The following is a 12,870-nucleotide window of genomic DNA, read 5'->3' on the forward strand; positions in this document are numbered from 1 at the left end:
TAATGTAACTTTCGGGCCCCACGGTGGGCGCCAAATGTTTCGTCCTGCTTGGGCCAAGGTGTGAAGCCCCAAGAGATCACTTGAAGCTCGGGCGGAGCTATACGTCGTCCAGGGACTTAATCAAGAATAAGCCTCGGTCCTTTGAAACACTGCGGTGGGAGCACCTGTACAAAGCACTCCGACGCTCAAGTAAGTATGTGAGTTAAGAAAGTGAAGAATAATGAAATGGGAGTGAATTGTGACCTATTTTACTGAGTTGGGTTTGTCTATTTATATAGATAGGTGATGGAGGGTGTCTTGGGTTGTTCCGAGATTTTCTTGATAACGAGAAAGACCTCTTTGGTTTATTCCGAGATCTTCTCTTGAGTAACGGAAGAGACGTTAGTAACGTCTATCTGAGTTTGGTTTGCTTTCTCCGTGTTTTTGGGTGTATCCGAATTATATGGTTGGTTGTAGTCCCAGTCGAACTTTGTGGTACACGTCAAAAAAATATCAAAATTCATAAATAAAAAAGGGCCCAATAGCATAATTATCATTATTAAGTGTAAATTAATCTCACTTCATTAGACAATTTGTAACAGACAATTCTTGCACAATCTACTTTTTTGCAGAATCTATCTCTGCCTCTACAGCAAACACTAACACACGTCAACTCCACATTTTGCCACCACTCTTCAGCACCTGCAGAAGGAATATCTCTTCTGCACCATAGCATAACCCTTGTGGTAAATTTGGCTACAATCCTATTAGAATCCTTATTTTATTTTGTAGGCCAACGAATCCCAAAAACGACGTTCCCATGTAATTGTTATATTAGACCCAATTCTAGGAGTTGGGCCGTTTAGTTAGAGACTCAGAAAGGAAGACAAGATAATGTCCAAAGTTGGCAAGACAACACTAGATTATGTGTATGTATTTTGTTGGTCCCCTATTGGTTTGATTTGTGATTCTGGTAGAGCTTTTTTGTTGTGTGTTTTATGCCTTGTTGAGCTTCTTTTGAGGTTTAAACGTAATTTAATATTCTAATTATATAAAAAGAGATGTTTTCATAAAGAAGTATAAAATATTTTTTTAAATTATCTTTTAATAATTAAAATTTAACATATATAATTATTTAAATTATGTTATTTTTATCAAAATTAGGTCAGACAAATTAATTTGACCGAAAAATAGTTAATCAAATTTTGAATCGGTCTTTATACCGATTCAAAATTTATTTATTTATTTATTTATTTGCTAAACTTATTTGTCCGATCTAATTTTAATAAAAATAATATAATTTAATTAATTATATGTATTAAATTTTAATTTTTAAAAAATATTCTTAAAAAAATATTTTTAATATTTTTATGTAAGTGGCTCTCATATACAAAATTCCATGAGTGCTCAAAGTTCCCACATGCTTAGTAATTGTGGATTTGAATTTGTAAAAAGAGGATACAAAATCTTTTGGTTTTTAAAACTGAACCAATTAGAAGTTTAATAGTTTAAAGTTTAATCGAGGTTTAATCGAAGTTAAACCAAACATAATACAATAATGTATTTTAAACTGAGTAATTGCTAAAGAAGTGCACAAGTTAAATTTAATAACTAATGAATCAGATTACAAGGATAATATGTATAAAATACAAATACAAGATCTAAGATCCTTGTACTAAGATTTTATCGAAAGTAAAAACTAATCAGATTAAGTGTTTGATCAGCTAGTGTATGATATAAAAGAATAAACTTATATTACAATTTACAAACAATTGTATAATTATTCAGAAGTTATAGTCATACAATAAATAAAAAAAATCTGAGAACCTGAATGAATGAAAAATAATAAACTTTTTCAGCACTTCCTTCTTCTAAGATTTTATTGACTCGTATATATAGCACGAGAGAGTCAAAGATTTATTTAAAACTTCTTTTGTTATCACATTAGACATAAATTATTTGTCAAAAGTTAAAATTAAAAAAAATTACATATTAAAAAAGCACTCAAGTTTTACTAGCATTATTTACCGTATTCTTCGACTTGACAGGATAAAGACTAATTTGCTGCAGATCTGAGTTCTATTTAACGGTTTGTTGTTGGTCAATGAGTTGCTACATGCACAAGGTGGAATTCAAACTCCCAACACTTACTTAAGTAGACAAGTGAGCTAACCATTCGATCAACCCAAATTGATTAATTTTTATATATTATTATTAGAAATAACCATTTCTAACCATGAAGGATTCAGACTCTGACAAAACTGACCATAAAAAATTAAAATTAAAGTTATATCCATATAAGATAGATTTTCTTCGTAAAAAATGACCAATGATTAAATTTTTATTCATAATTCTGTAAATACTCTTCTCATTTCCTCATTATTCTCCCTTTTTCTTCCATAACCACCACCTCGCTTCTCTCCTCCGTGTAAAGAAGCTTTTCCAAACACCATTCTTCTCTCTAGGAATTCTCCTCTTTCCATCGGTTACGATCTCTCCAGGTACCTCTCCCTTTCAAGACAGCAGAGATGCTCGAGAAAGAAAAGGCTGGAGCAACGCATGTAGTGTAACGCCGTTCTCCTTAGCAACACCCTACTCTAATCATCATCGCTTCTAGAGTCGCGTATGTGCCCCAGCCGCATACACCGCACATTTTGCAGCAAAGAGAAGCCACAGTTACCAGCGCTGGCCACAGCAACTAATCTAATTCCTATTCCTATCAAGCGTTCAAAATCTAATCTCTTATCATCCCACAATCGCAACAACCGGAAACACCATCAGAGGAGCTTCGTCCCCAATATAATCGAGCAACAGATGCATTCGTCTTGCCGCAAAGCTTCAACCAGAGCGAGAACCGATCAGAGCTCCGATTGAAGTTCTCTTCGATGGCCATCGTTGTCAACCCCATCGGACCAACGTCAGCAAGCAGTGCGATAAAGAGTGAACTCGTCCTCATCGAAGGAGAGGCTCTGATTCTCAAAGATTAGGATTAATGTGGTAGAGTGAACTCGTCCTCATCTTTGGTTTTGTTTGGGTTATAGTTTCAAATTTGGTTTTGGTGCTGATTTTGGGGGTTTTTGTTTCTCTGCAACTTTTCGATTGGGCTTGCGTTGAAGCATTCGATTGACATTAGTGCGGGAGTAATTGACGCCGATTATAGAGGACCAATTGGGGGGTGATACTATTCAACCATTTTTTGGATGTTGATTTTGTGGCTTGGTTTATGTAAATGGAAAAAGCTCTCCTGAAAAGAAGGCAGGTATATGGCTTAGAACCTTTGATTCCATCTAGGAGGTGTGGGAGCAGCGATGGACGGCGAAGGTGGCAGCAACAGAAATGAAAGCAGAGAAAAAAGAGAAAAGGAGATGCAAGCAAAGTGCGAAAGGGTGGCAGTAGTTACGGAAGAAATATGAAAAAAAAAAGAGAAAAATTGTTAAGGATATTTACGAAATTATAAACAAAATTTTAATTATTGGTATTTTTTCCAAACAAAATTCGTAAAAAATCTATTTTATTATTATTATTATTATTCCCAATTTAATTCTTATCAATGCAATGCACACCCAAAGTCTCACCTAATTTTATCCATTATAAGCTATGAAACATAGATATTTCGTTGAAACATAGATATTTCGTTGAGTTATTGTATTCATATGTTGAACACGATAATCTTTCAACATGCGTGTCTTTTCAGTGTCTTTTCAACGGTGTATTAATAAAAAAAAAATTATTTTTTAAATATGTTTAAATACATTTAAATATCATCACGTATCAACGTATCCAATTTTAATCTTAATATATATTTTTGAAATAAATTTAAATAAAATATACATTATTATTTATTAAAATAAAAAGTATTCTAAATATTTTATATATTTAAAATTCTATTAAAAATTAAAAAATTAATTTTATTTTTAATATTAATAAAAAATCAAAATATTATTAAAAAATATTTTATATGTGTTCCTATGTGTTATGAAATTTTAATTTTAAAATTTGTGTGTCGACATATCTTGGATAGTATCTCGTATCTCATGCCCGTGCATCATAAATTACGAGAAATAACTATGTTGAAAACAATTTAGCAAACAAAGCTATGTTCATTCTTATTAGCATGCATAAGTGCCACCTACCAACACCACCATATCACATATTTCTCTACCAACCAAGGTTTCTTGTGATGCAAGCAAAGCCTAGTACATAATTTTCATGTCTAAACTCTCAACTCACAAAAGCACTTCCTTGTTAAAGATCCAGCTGAACTTCACGCTATGTGACTTCTTCATGTTGCGTGCTCGCTCATCGGCACGCTCTTGCAGCCTCCTGATCCTCTGAGATAACCCACACACATAATCTTGTGCTCGTTTTCCCTCAGCCGTCAATCCTTCTAGCTTCTCCAATCTCCACCGTTCAACAAGGAACTCCAAGATATCAGCATAATCATTGGCCGTGTACACGCCCAATCGCTGCGCCACGGCGGAGAAGTGCTCGAACAACTTAGGGTCACTCCCATCGTACATCAAGTGTGCTGGCATTGTGATCTTTTTCTGCATCATGTCTCCTATTGCAACAACTGCATCACTGGGATCCACTTCTAGAAGCTTCTCAACAATCTTTTGATATGCGTTTTCGTGGCGCTTTTCATCTGCAGCTATGGTCCCACATATGCGAGCCAGCACAGGATCACCACCCTCCTTTGCTAGCCGGGCTGTGTTTCCATGTGACACGAAGGTGGCTCGTTCTTGAAATGAGGTGTACACAAACCCCAAATAAGGATTGTTTTCGGTTCCTGGATCCTGTCAAATTCAAACATAATCAAATTTGGAATAATATCAATAAATAATTTTATTTTTTTGATAAAATTAAATAAAAAAATATTAGATTTTAACTATATTTAATCTAATTTTTTTAATTTAATAATCTAATAATATATATTTAACTCATTTTTTAAATATTAATGGTTTATCTTTCATGTAATTATTTTGGTGAAAATTCAGTCATTTTACCAATTTAACTCTTACATAAGGTAACTTCACCTAAAATTAACCGCGCGTAACTTTTCACAATTATTTGTCTTGACAAGTGTTTAAGTAAAACACTAAAATTGTAATTTTGATTTTGCCATTGTAAAAATCGTATATTTTTTTTTTTGCAAAGTGAGAGCTAAAATTCTAAAAACGCTCTAGTTGATTAAAAAAAAGTTAATTAGATATGCATATTGAATACTAGAGCTTCAATTTTGAATAAACATTAATTTATTAATATTTTATTCAAATTTTATCTAATGATTCCAACCGTTTAAAATTTTTCATTTGTTTAATTTTTTTTATATCTTTCAATAAAATATACACTAAAATAGACAATAAAAGCACTGTTATTAATAAAGTTCAAAATGAAACTAGTCACACAATTTTAAATATATAAGCTTTTGTAGAATTAGCAACTTATATTTATGGAAAATAATACTTATTAAAATTAGAACTTAACATGAATTTTGTACCGTAAATTAAACACTATTAAATGAAAGTTACTGAGATTTTATAGTAAATCACATCTCAGAACCTCAAATATCAGATAATAATTAAATTTAATTGAAATTAAAAGACTTATACCATGCCAGCTCCAATGAGGTATTGCACTGTTTTTTCGATCATCAACATATCAACCCGACCCGAAAGATACAAATAAGTTCTGAGCAAATCCCCATGTCTATTCTCTTCAGCCGTCCAAGCTCGAGTCCACACGGCCCACGGGTTTGGGCTTGACCCGATCTCGTCCCCAACCCCATCTAGGTTGTTAATCATGCTCTGATAAGTAGGTAGAGCATCCTCCGTGATCATATCACCCACCAACACAACAAAGTAATCATCCGGAATCTCCGCAGTGCGCTGCCGGAGATTCTTCACCTCATCGGTGAATTCATCCAAGGGTTGCGATGAGTCTGGCACCAAATTCTGTGGCTGCCAACATTGTTCTACTGGCTTCAGCATCGGTAGCACACATTCTGAGGCCCAGTTTTCCAGTGACTTGAAAATCTCGATCTTTTCTGGTGCCATGGAGTGGGTTTTCTGGGATTTCAAGGGAGGCGGTGCCGCAATGGCGGCAGCTCTTGGCAATGCCATGATGTGGCGGCCATACTTTTGAGCGGGTGAATGCAAGAAAGTTTGAGTGCGCAAGGAACTTATTTGCATTTGCATGTTTTTTTTTTTTCTCTTGCTTGAGGATGGAAATGATGTTAGAGTGAGCAAGGTCATAAATATTTGTAGGAGAAATGTGCAGTAATGAACATCTCTTTTGTGATATTTCTGTGGGTAAATGAATCCTTGCACATTGGAAAAATACATTGTGATTACTGATTAGATTTGGTTGGTTATTTTTGGTTTAGAAAATGTTGTCCATAATTAGAGGAAGTGCTGGTCCCACAAGGGAGGGTATTATCGACATTGAAGACAAACTATTTGTTTAGTAAGTTGCATTGAAAGTGCCAATAGAAATTGGTGGGGTTTGTAAAACAGGGGGTGCTGTGGTTTTGGTAGAATAGTTGGAGAGAAAGGATTGATTAATGATTCCTGTGGATTTTTAGGGGCCTTATAAATCTCTTTGTACTGTTAATTACTAAGTTTTTTTAATTAAATTTAAATTTTGTTTTTTATTAGCTTACCTTGAGACATTAATAAAGGCCATTTTTCTAGAATTTTTTTTTCAAATAAATTACAATACACCTAAATACTTTAATCTTAGTGAAATTTAGTTTATATTTTTAATTTAGTATCTAATGACTTGGTTTTTTCACTTGTTGAGTTTGAGTACTGCGTTGAAATGATTTTCTATTTAATAAAAAAAAAATCATTATTCCAATGTGTGACACATGTTTAAAGAAACCATCAAAATAAGATGAGTTGGAATTCTAAGGACACTCCAACAAAGTTTGTATGATGACATTTAATAAACTTCATCACAGATTCACACTTGGATATTTGATATGCTGAGTTGTTGACATTGAGCCGAATAATGTCTTGTCTACCAGAATCACTACTATAGATTTTTTATTTTTTTGTTAGCCTTTTACATTATAGTTCTCCTTGAAAGTTCTATAAAATCATACTTAGTGATAATTAAATGAAATAGATTATTTTTATTTTACTATAATTTTAATTACATTGATAGAGTATAAAGATCACTCCTCCATCAACACACTGGAGGAAATTGTATTACATGCAAATATGCGATTATTTAGCTTTCTTCAAACATAATTGCAGATAGCTTAGTATAAATTATCCAAATGTGTTTCCGCAATGACCAAGGCTTTGGATGCTGCCAAGTTGCAAAAGCATTAGCTTTGGAAATATCCTTATTCATATTTGATTTTTTAATTAATGGTTCCATGTTAGATTAAATTTAGAGTTAAGTATGATTTTGTCTTTAAGGTATAGGTCGAAAATTTCGTTTGTTCATAACTTTTTTTTGTATACATAATCGTTCCCGTTTAAAATCAAGTTTTAAAATCGTTTTTTTTTTTACTTAAATATTACAATTTTGAACTAAATTACTCATAACAAAAAATTGTAAAAAAAAATAAGAAAAAAAGAGTGTTTATGCTCTTGCAAAAGAGGAGGAGAAGAAAAAAAAAGAAGAAGAAGAATAATAAGCTGTCCACGATCCACATCTATCTCTGTCTCTGCTTCCGTTGTCACTTTCGTATGATTTTGGTCGCTAAAGCAAGGGCGATTTTAAAATTAAGTTAAATCTTAGGGACGATTTTGTATATAAAAAAAATTTGAAACGAAAAAAATTTCAAACTATACTTTAAAGACCGAAATTCTACTTAACCCTTAAATTTATTTAGATCTTTCGGACTTGATTTATTGCACAATAATGTGCCTATAAGATTGCTAGATAAATGAATTTAGATCTCTCCTTGATAGGAATGACAACACTACCTGAACCTGCGGATATCTATTCTACTCCTATCCGCTTGGGGCGGATTTTTACTTGGGTGGGGTCAGGTTTATATAATGAAAAGATATAAGTAGACAATGAGAATACTAAACAATATGAACAATAGATATGTCGAATGTTTAATTCACTAGGAGTGCGGATGGTTATCATAATATTAGAGTTTATGAGGTAATTTGGGAGTAGAATATTTTTTACTTAAATTAGTAAAATGATTAATAATATTATATCATAATTAAATTTTTATTTTAATTTATATTATGTATATGATAATGGTTATATAAATTTTAAAATTTAATTTTATTTATTAAATTTTAATAATTATTATATGGACAGATAAGGATGAAATGGATATTCGCATAGGTGGATTAGAATTCAAAATTTTACTACTCCCAGAATAAAAAGGAAAGCGAATTTTATACTGATTATTATAGAACGAAACAAAATTAGATAAAAAAAAAAAATCTGACCTTACTCGCGCTGTTGCCACCGTACTCCTTGATAAGTTTGAACCCTAAAATTAAGTTTCATTTGTCTAAATTAAATAAAGTTTAAAGAATGCCTCTTACAGATAAATTGTGTTGTTAATAGATATATATCTCAGTGCAACAATGTCATTTAGTTATTGATGATATCTTTTTGTTTTAATGTATGAGATGCAGTTAATTAGTTTAATCAATTATGCTTTTATTTTTTCTTGTTACATGATTCAACTTGGCACCTTGTTCTTCGCCATTGATTTTTTAATTAATTTTGTCAATAGATTGGGATTGTAATTTGTAACTTTGTAAGTAAACCTTTGCAATTTTTTTTTCCTGAAAAAAATTTCAAAAAGCTACAATTTTTCTTAACAATTTTATGTTTTTTTTTTACGGACGAATTTGAAAATTATTTTCCACATAAGTAACAGTTTATGGATGCTACTTTTAAGTGGGATGAATATATATTTTTTAAATCGGTTTTGTTGCATACGCAATAAATGAAACAACTTCTATAACAAAATCATTTACAATAAATTGTTTAGATAACAAAATCATTTAATAAACTTTTTATCCAAAATATAATCTTATTGAAAATAATAATTAATAAAAAAATTTAACAATCCTCTACAATGACCGGTCAATATCTAGTTTTAGTATTACTTCCTCTTATTTTAAATAAGTGTTTTGTTTTAAGAAGAGTGCTACACATACAAGTCTTTTTGACTTACAAGTCTTACAAGTTACTAGGTCTTTTAATGCGTTATTCAAGGTTTCCTGTTTTCAAAGCGCTACACTCAGAACGGTTCGTTTTTTTTTTTTCGATTTTCATGGTTTCTGAAATCAAGCTTTGAAATCGTTTTGAAGAAGAAGAAGAAGCAGTAGAAGATGAGGAGAAAGAGAAAGAGTTCTGAATTATGCAACGAATTTTGGGTGTATTTCTTAAATACTTTGGGTGTATTTTTCGTAATCCTTTGGGTGTATTTCTGTAATCCTTTTGAAGATAATGGAACTTTAGAAATACACCCAAACGATTACAGAAGTACACCCAAAATGATTACAGAAATACACCCAAAGGATTACAGAAATACACCCAAATGGTTACAGGAATTCACCCAAACGATTATAAAAAATACACCAAAGGATTACAGAAAATACACTCAAAGGATTTAAAAAAATACACCCAAAATTCGTTAAAATACATCTTATGCATAATTCAGAACTCTTTCTCTTTCTCCTCCTCATCTTCTACTGCTTCTTCTTCTTCAAAAACGATTTCACCATGAAAAATCGAAAAAAAAAAGATAAAACAGAGAGAAAAGAACGTAAATGAAGAAGAAGAGGAAGACGATGAAGAAGAACGTGCAGAAATGAAAGAAAAGGAGAAGAAGAAGAGTAAGAAGAAGAAGAACGTGCAGCAAGAAGAAGAAGAAGAAGGAGAAAGAGAAGGCAAGAAACGAAAGAAAAGAAGAAGGAGAAGACGAAGAGGAAGAAGAATGGTTGAAAGCGTGTTTTGAGCGTTAGTTTTAATTGAACTTGTAAGGCTTACAAACCTTAATCACTTGTATGCGAAGAATTACTCTTGTTTTAATTATGCATATAGATTTAAAAATGACTAAAAATATTTTAAGTTTAGATAAAATAAATTGATTGCATAAAAGTTTCTTTACCAACTCTTCATTTATTAAACTTTTTTTGTTATAAAGAAACGAAAAAAAAAAACTCTTAAATCAAATAAAATATCTAACTAGGAAAAGTCCAGAGGACCAGTAATTTTTATGTTTTTTGGCCAGCACTTAACCATCAAAAATAAAAGTGAGTGATCTCCCATTATTAGATATAATTTCACACCATTAAAAATATTATTAATGTCTAATTAACAATTACAAAATACAAAAATTGCTGACCTCCTAGCATTCCTCAACTAACTAAATTCAACCAAATTGTTATAAAGTATTTCACATTTACGCATCGGTTATTGGACTCTTCTTCTTACTTATTTATACTTCTCTTACACTCCTAATGTTTGAATTTCTGGTCATGGTCTTCTTCTTACTTACTTACTTATTTACTTATGAGCAATACGGTCAGTAACTTTTGTGATTAGTAGCTATCAAATAGTTATCAATAATGATTTAATAGTGTGGGACTGGTGTGAAATTTTATTCAATGACTTACTTTTCTCTATTAGTTACATATTGGCCAAAATTCAATAAAATTGATGTCCTAGACTTTTTCTTTACTTATTTACTTATTTACTTATCCTCCTCTTACATTCTTAGCGTTTGGATTTTTGGTTTTATTTGTTTCTTTGTAACATATGTTCTTTTTTATATTTTGAGATGGACAATTATTTACCCAGCAAAAGAAGAGAGGAATTTAACAAAAGAAGGGTGCATACTATATAACGCCATAAGTTAAAAGAAACATGATTCAAATTAAAATATTTATTCGTTGAAGTAATTTTGGTGAATTAATAAGATATTAGAGGAATTATTGTTTGGACGAAGACAATTCAATAATGGGGGCCGGGGGAATATACACGTACGCATGCATATAAATATTTCAATCACGGCTTGTTCCTGTTCTCATCATGCATTATCATTATCGTGCTTTTGTTGATGGTGATGAAGTAGTTTAGATATTCCCACCTCATCATCAGCGCTTCTTGAAGTTCCTTGATCAGTTGATGACGAAGATGGTTCAACATGCAAACCGTGATGATGATGACCACCTTCCTCTGTTTTCTTCTTGATTTCTTCGTCGATATGAACATCATCTTCAACTGATATCACTACTGTCTGCGTTCCAAAAGGGCCAGGAACAATGGTTTCCTTAATCTTTTTGTGCTCATCGATGTGAATGATGTCGGTTTCTTCAGTTTTCTTCTTCCGCTTCTGAACCCAGCAAAACAGCGCGAATGCCAGCATTGAAAGACACAAAAGGCCGCCCATGGAGACAATCACGACGATAATGACGGTTGGGTGGTTGGGAGTAGGCGGTGGCGGGACCGGGGATGGGGGCGGGCGAACATGAGGGGGTGGTGGAACAATTGGATGATGCGGCGGAGGTGGTGGAGGACTAAATGGATGAGATGGCGGAGGTGGTAGTGGTGGATGTCCACGTGGAGGTGGAGGAGGAGGAGAAAACAGATGAGAGGGTGGTGGTGGAGGGGTGAAGGAGTGGGAAGGAGGTGGTGGAGGCTTAAAGGATGGTGGTGGTGGGTTGAAAGGGTGAGAAGGTGGTGGAGAAGGGTAGAATGGGTAATTGAAGTTGTTGGGATTCAAAGAGGCCATAATGGATCTTATTCTATATGTGTAATATGTGATTACTGATTATGATTGGAAAAATGCGTGTGGTGTGATCTGGCTTGGGTGGCCTTTTGTAGTGTTGATTTATTGAGTGAGAAATTATGCAAGTTTTAGTAACTTGACTCGCGTGCTAAGTTTCTGAATGGTTGTTTGAAGTGGAAAACACTTCTCATTGGACCTCATTTCCTTGCTTATTTTGGGTTTGTAGCTTCTTCTACCTTGTTTCTTCATTTACATTGCATTGGATGATGAAAAACTTCAAAAACCTGTGGTGCAAGTGAGAAGGAGAACTTGTTGTATGACAAAGCCATGTTTGGCTCTTCAAAAGAGTTTACTTAGCTCACTTAGAATTCTAGTTCTACTAATTAAACTATATTTATTAGTATCACTTTCTCATTAGTTTTTTATGGAGAGGGAATGACAAAATGTATAACGGAAACTCAATTAAACTGTATTATTTTTTTATTAAAAGTTAGACTGGACAAATCAGTTTAACAAAAAAATTAATAAATTAAATTTTGAATTGGTATAAATTAATATTTTTATAAAAAATTACTACAATATCCCTATTATAAAACACAACTAAAATATCCCTATTATATATATATATATATTGAAAAGTTTAAATTCTAACCCTATAACGACAAAGAAAAAAAAGTCTAGAATTTAAAATTTTTAAAATTAATATATAATAAAAATATTTTAGTTATTTTTATAAAAATAATATTAATTTATACCGATTTAAAATTTAATTTATTATTTTTTTGCTAAACTGATTTATTTAGTCTAAATTTTAATAAAAATAATACAATTTAATTAATTATATGTGTCAAATTTTAATTTTTAAAAAATATCTTAAAAAAATATTTTAACATCTTTATCTAACTGCCTTTTTTATTAACCACTGTTAGAATAAATAAATAATATTAAATATAATAAATGTGTAATTATAATTATTGAAATTATGAAATCCCGTTTTATAACTATGCCTCTAAATTATTACCAGAGACCGGGCGAAGGCTAAATTTTAGCAGTCCATCAATAATACCAAAACTTTAGACAGAAATTCTTTTCGTTGTCGCGAAGTATTCTAGTTATTACTTTTTTTTTTCTTCTTTTTAAATTTTCTGCTACTGACAATTGCT

General features: G+C 31.9%; 2 protein-coding genes across 2 annotated transcripts; both read right to left on the reverse strand.

Annotated features, from left to right (window-relative positions):
* Window positions 1–4,059: 4,059 nt before the first annotated feature.
* On the reverse strand, window positions 4,060–6,333 carry LOC107495066 (stearoyl-[acyl-carrier-protein] 9-desaturase 6, chloroplastic). Its single transcript, XM_016116136.3, has 2 exons — window positions 5,592–6,333; window positions 4,060–4,775 (listed from the first exon to the last, which is right to left on the reverse strand). The coding sequence occupies exons 1-2, from the start codon at window positions 6,321–6,323 to the stop codon at window positions 4,206–4,208; spliced, it is 1,302 nt and encodes a 433-aa protein (XP_015971622.3). The 5' UTR covers window positions 6,324–6,333; the 3' UTR covers window positions 4,060–4,205.
* A 4,510-nt stretch (window positions 6,334–10,843) lies between these two features.
* Window positions 10,844–11,751, reverse strand: LOC107494968 (protein TRACHEARY ELEMENT DIFFERENTIATION-RELATED 7-like). The gene has a single exon (XM_016116010.3). The coding sequence runs from the start codon at window positions 11,708–11,710 to the stop codon at window positions 11,006–11,008; it is 705 nt and encodes a 234-aa protein (XP_015971496.1). The 5' UTR covers window positions 11,711–11,751; the 3' UTR covers window positions 10,844–11,005.
* Window positions 11,752–12,870: the final 1,119 nt, after the last annotated feature.

This window comes from Arachis duranensis, chromosome 6 (genome assembly GCF_000817695.3).
Source record: "Arachis duranensis cultivar V14167 chromosome 6, aradu.V14167.gnm2.J7QH, whole genome shotgun sequence".
NCBI lineage: Eukaryota > Viridiplantae > Streptophyta > Magnoliopsida > Fabales > Fabaceae > Arachis > Arachis duranensis.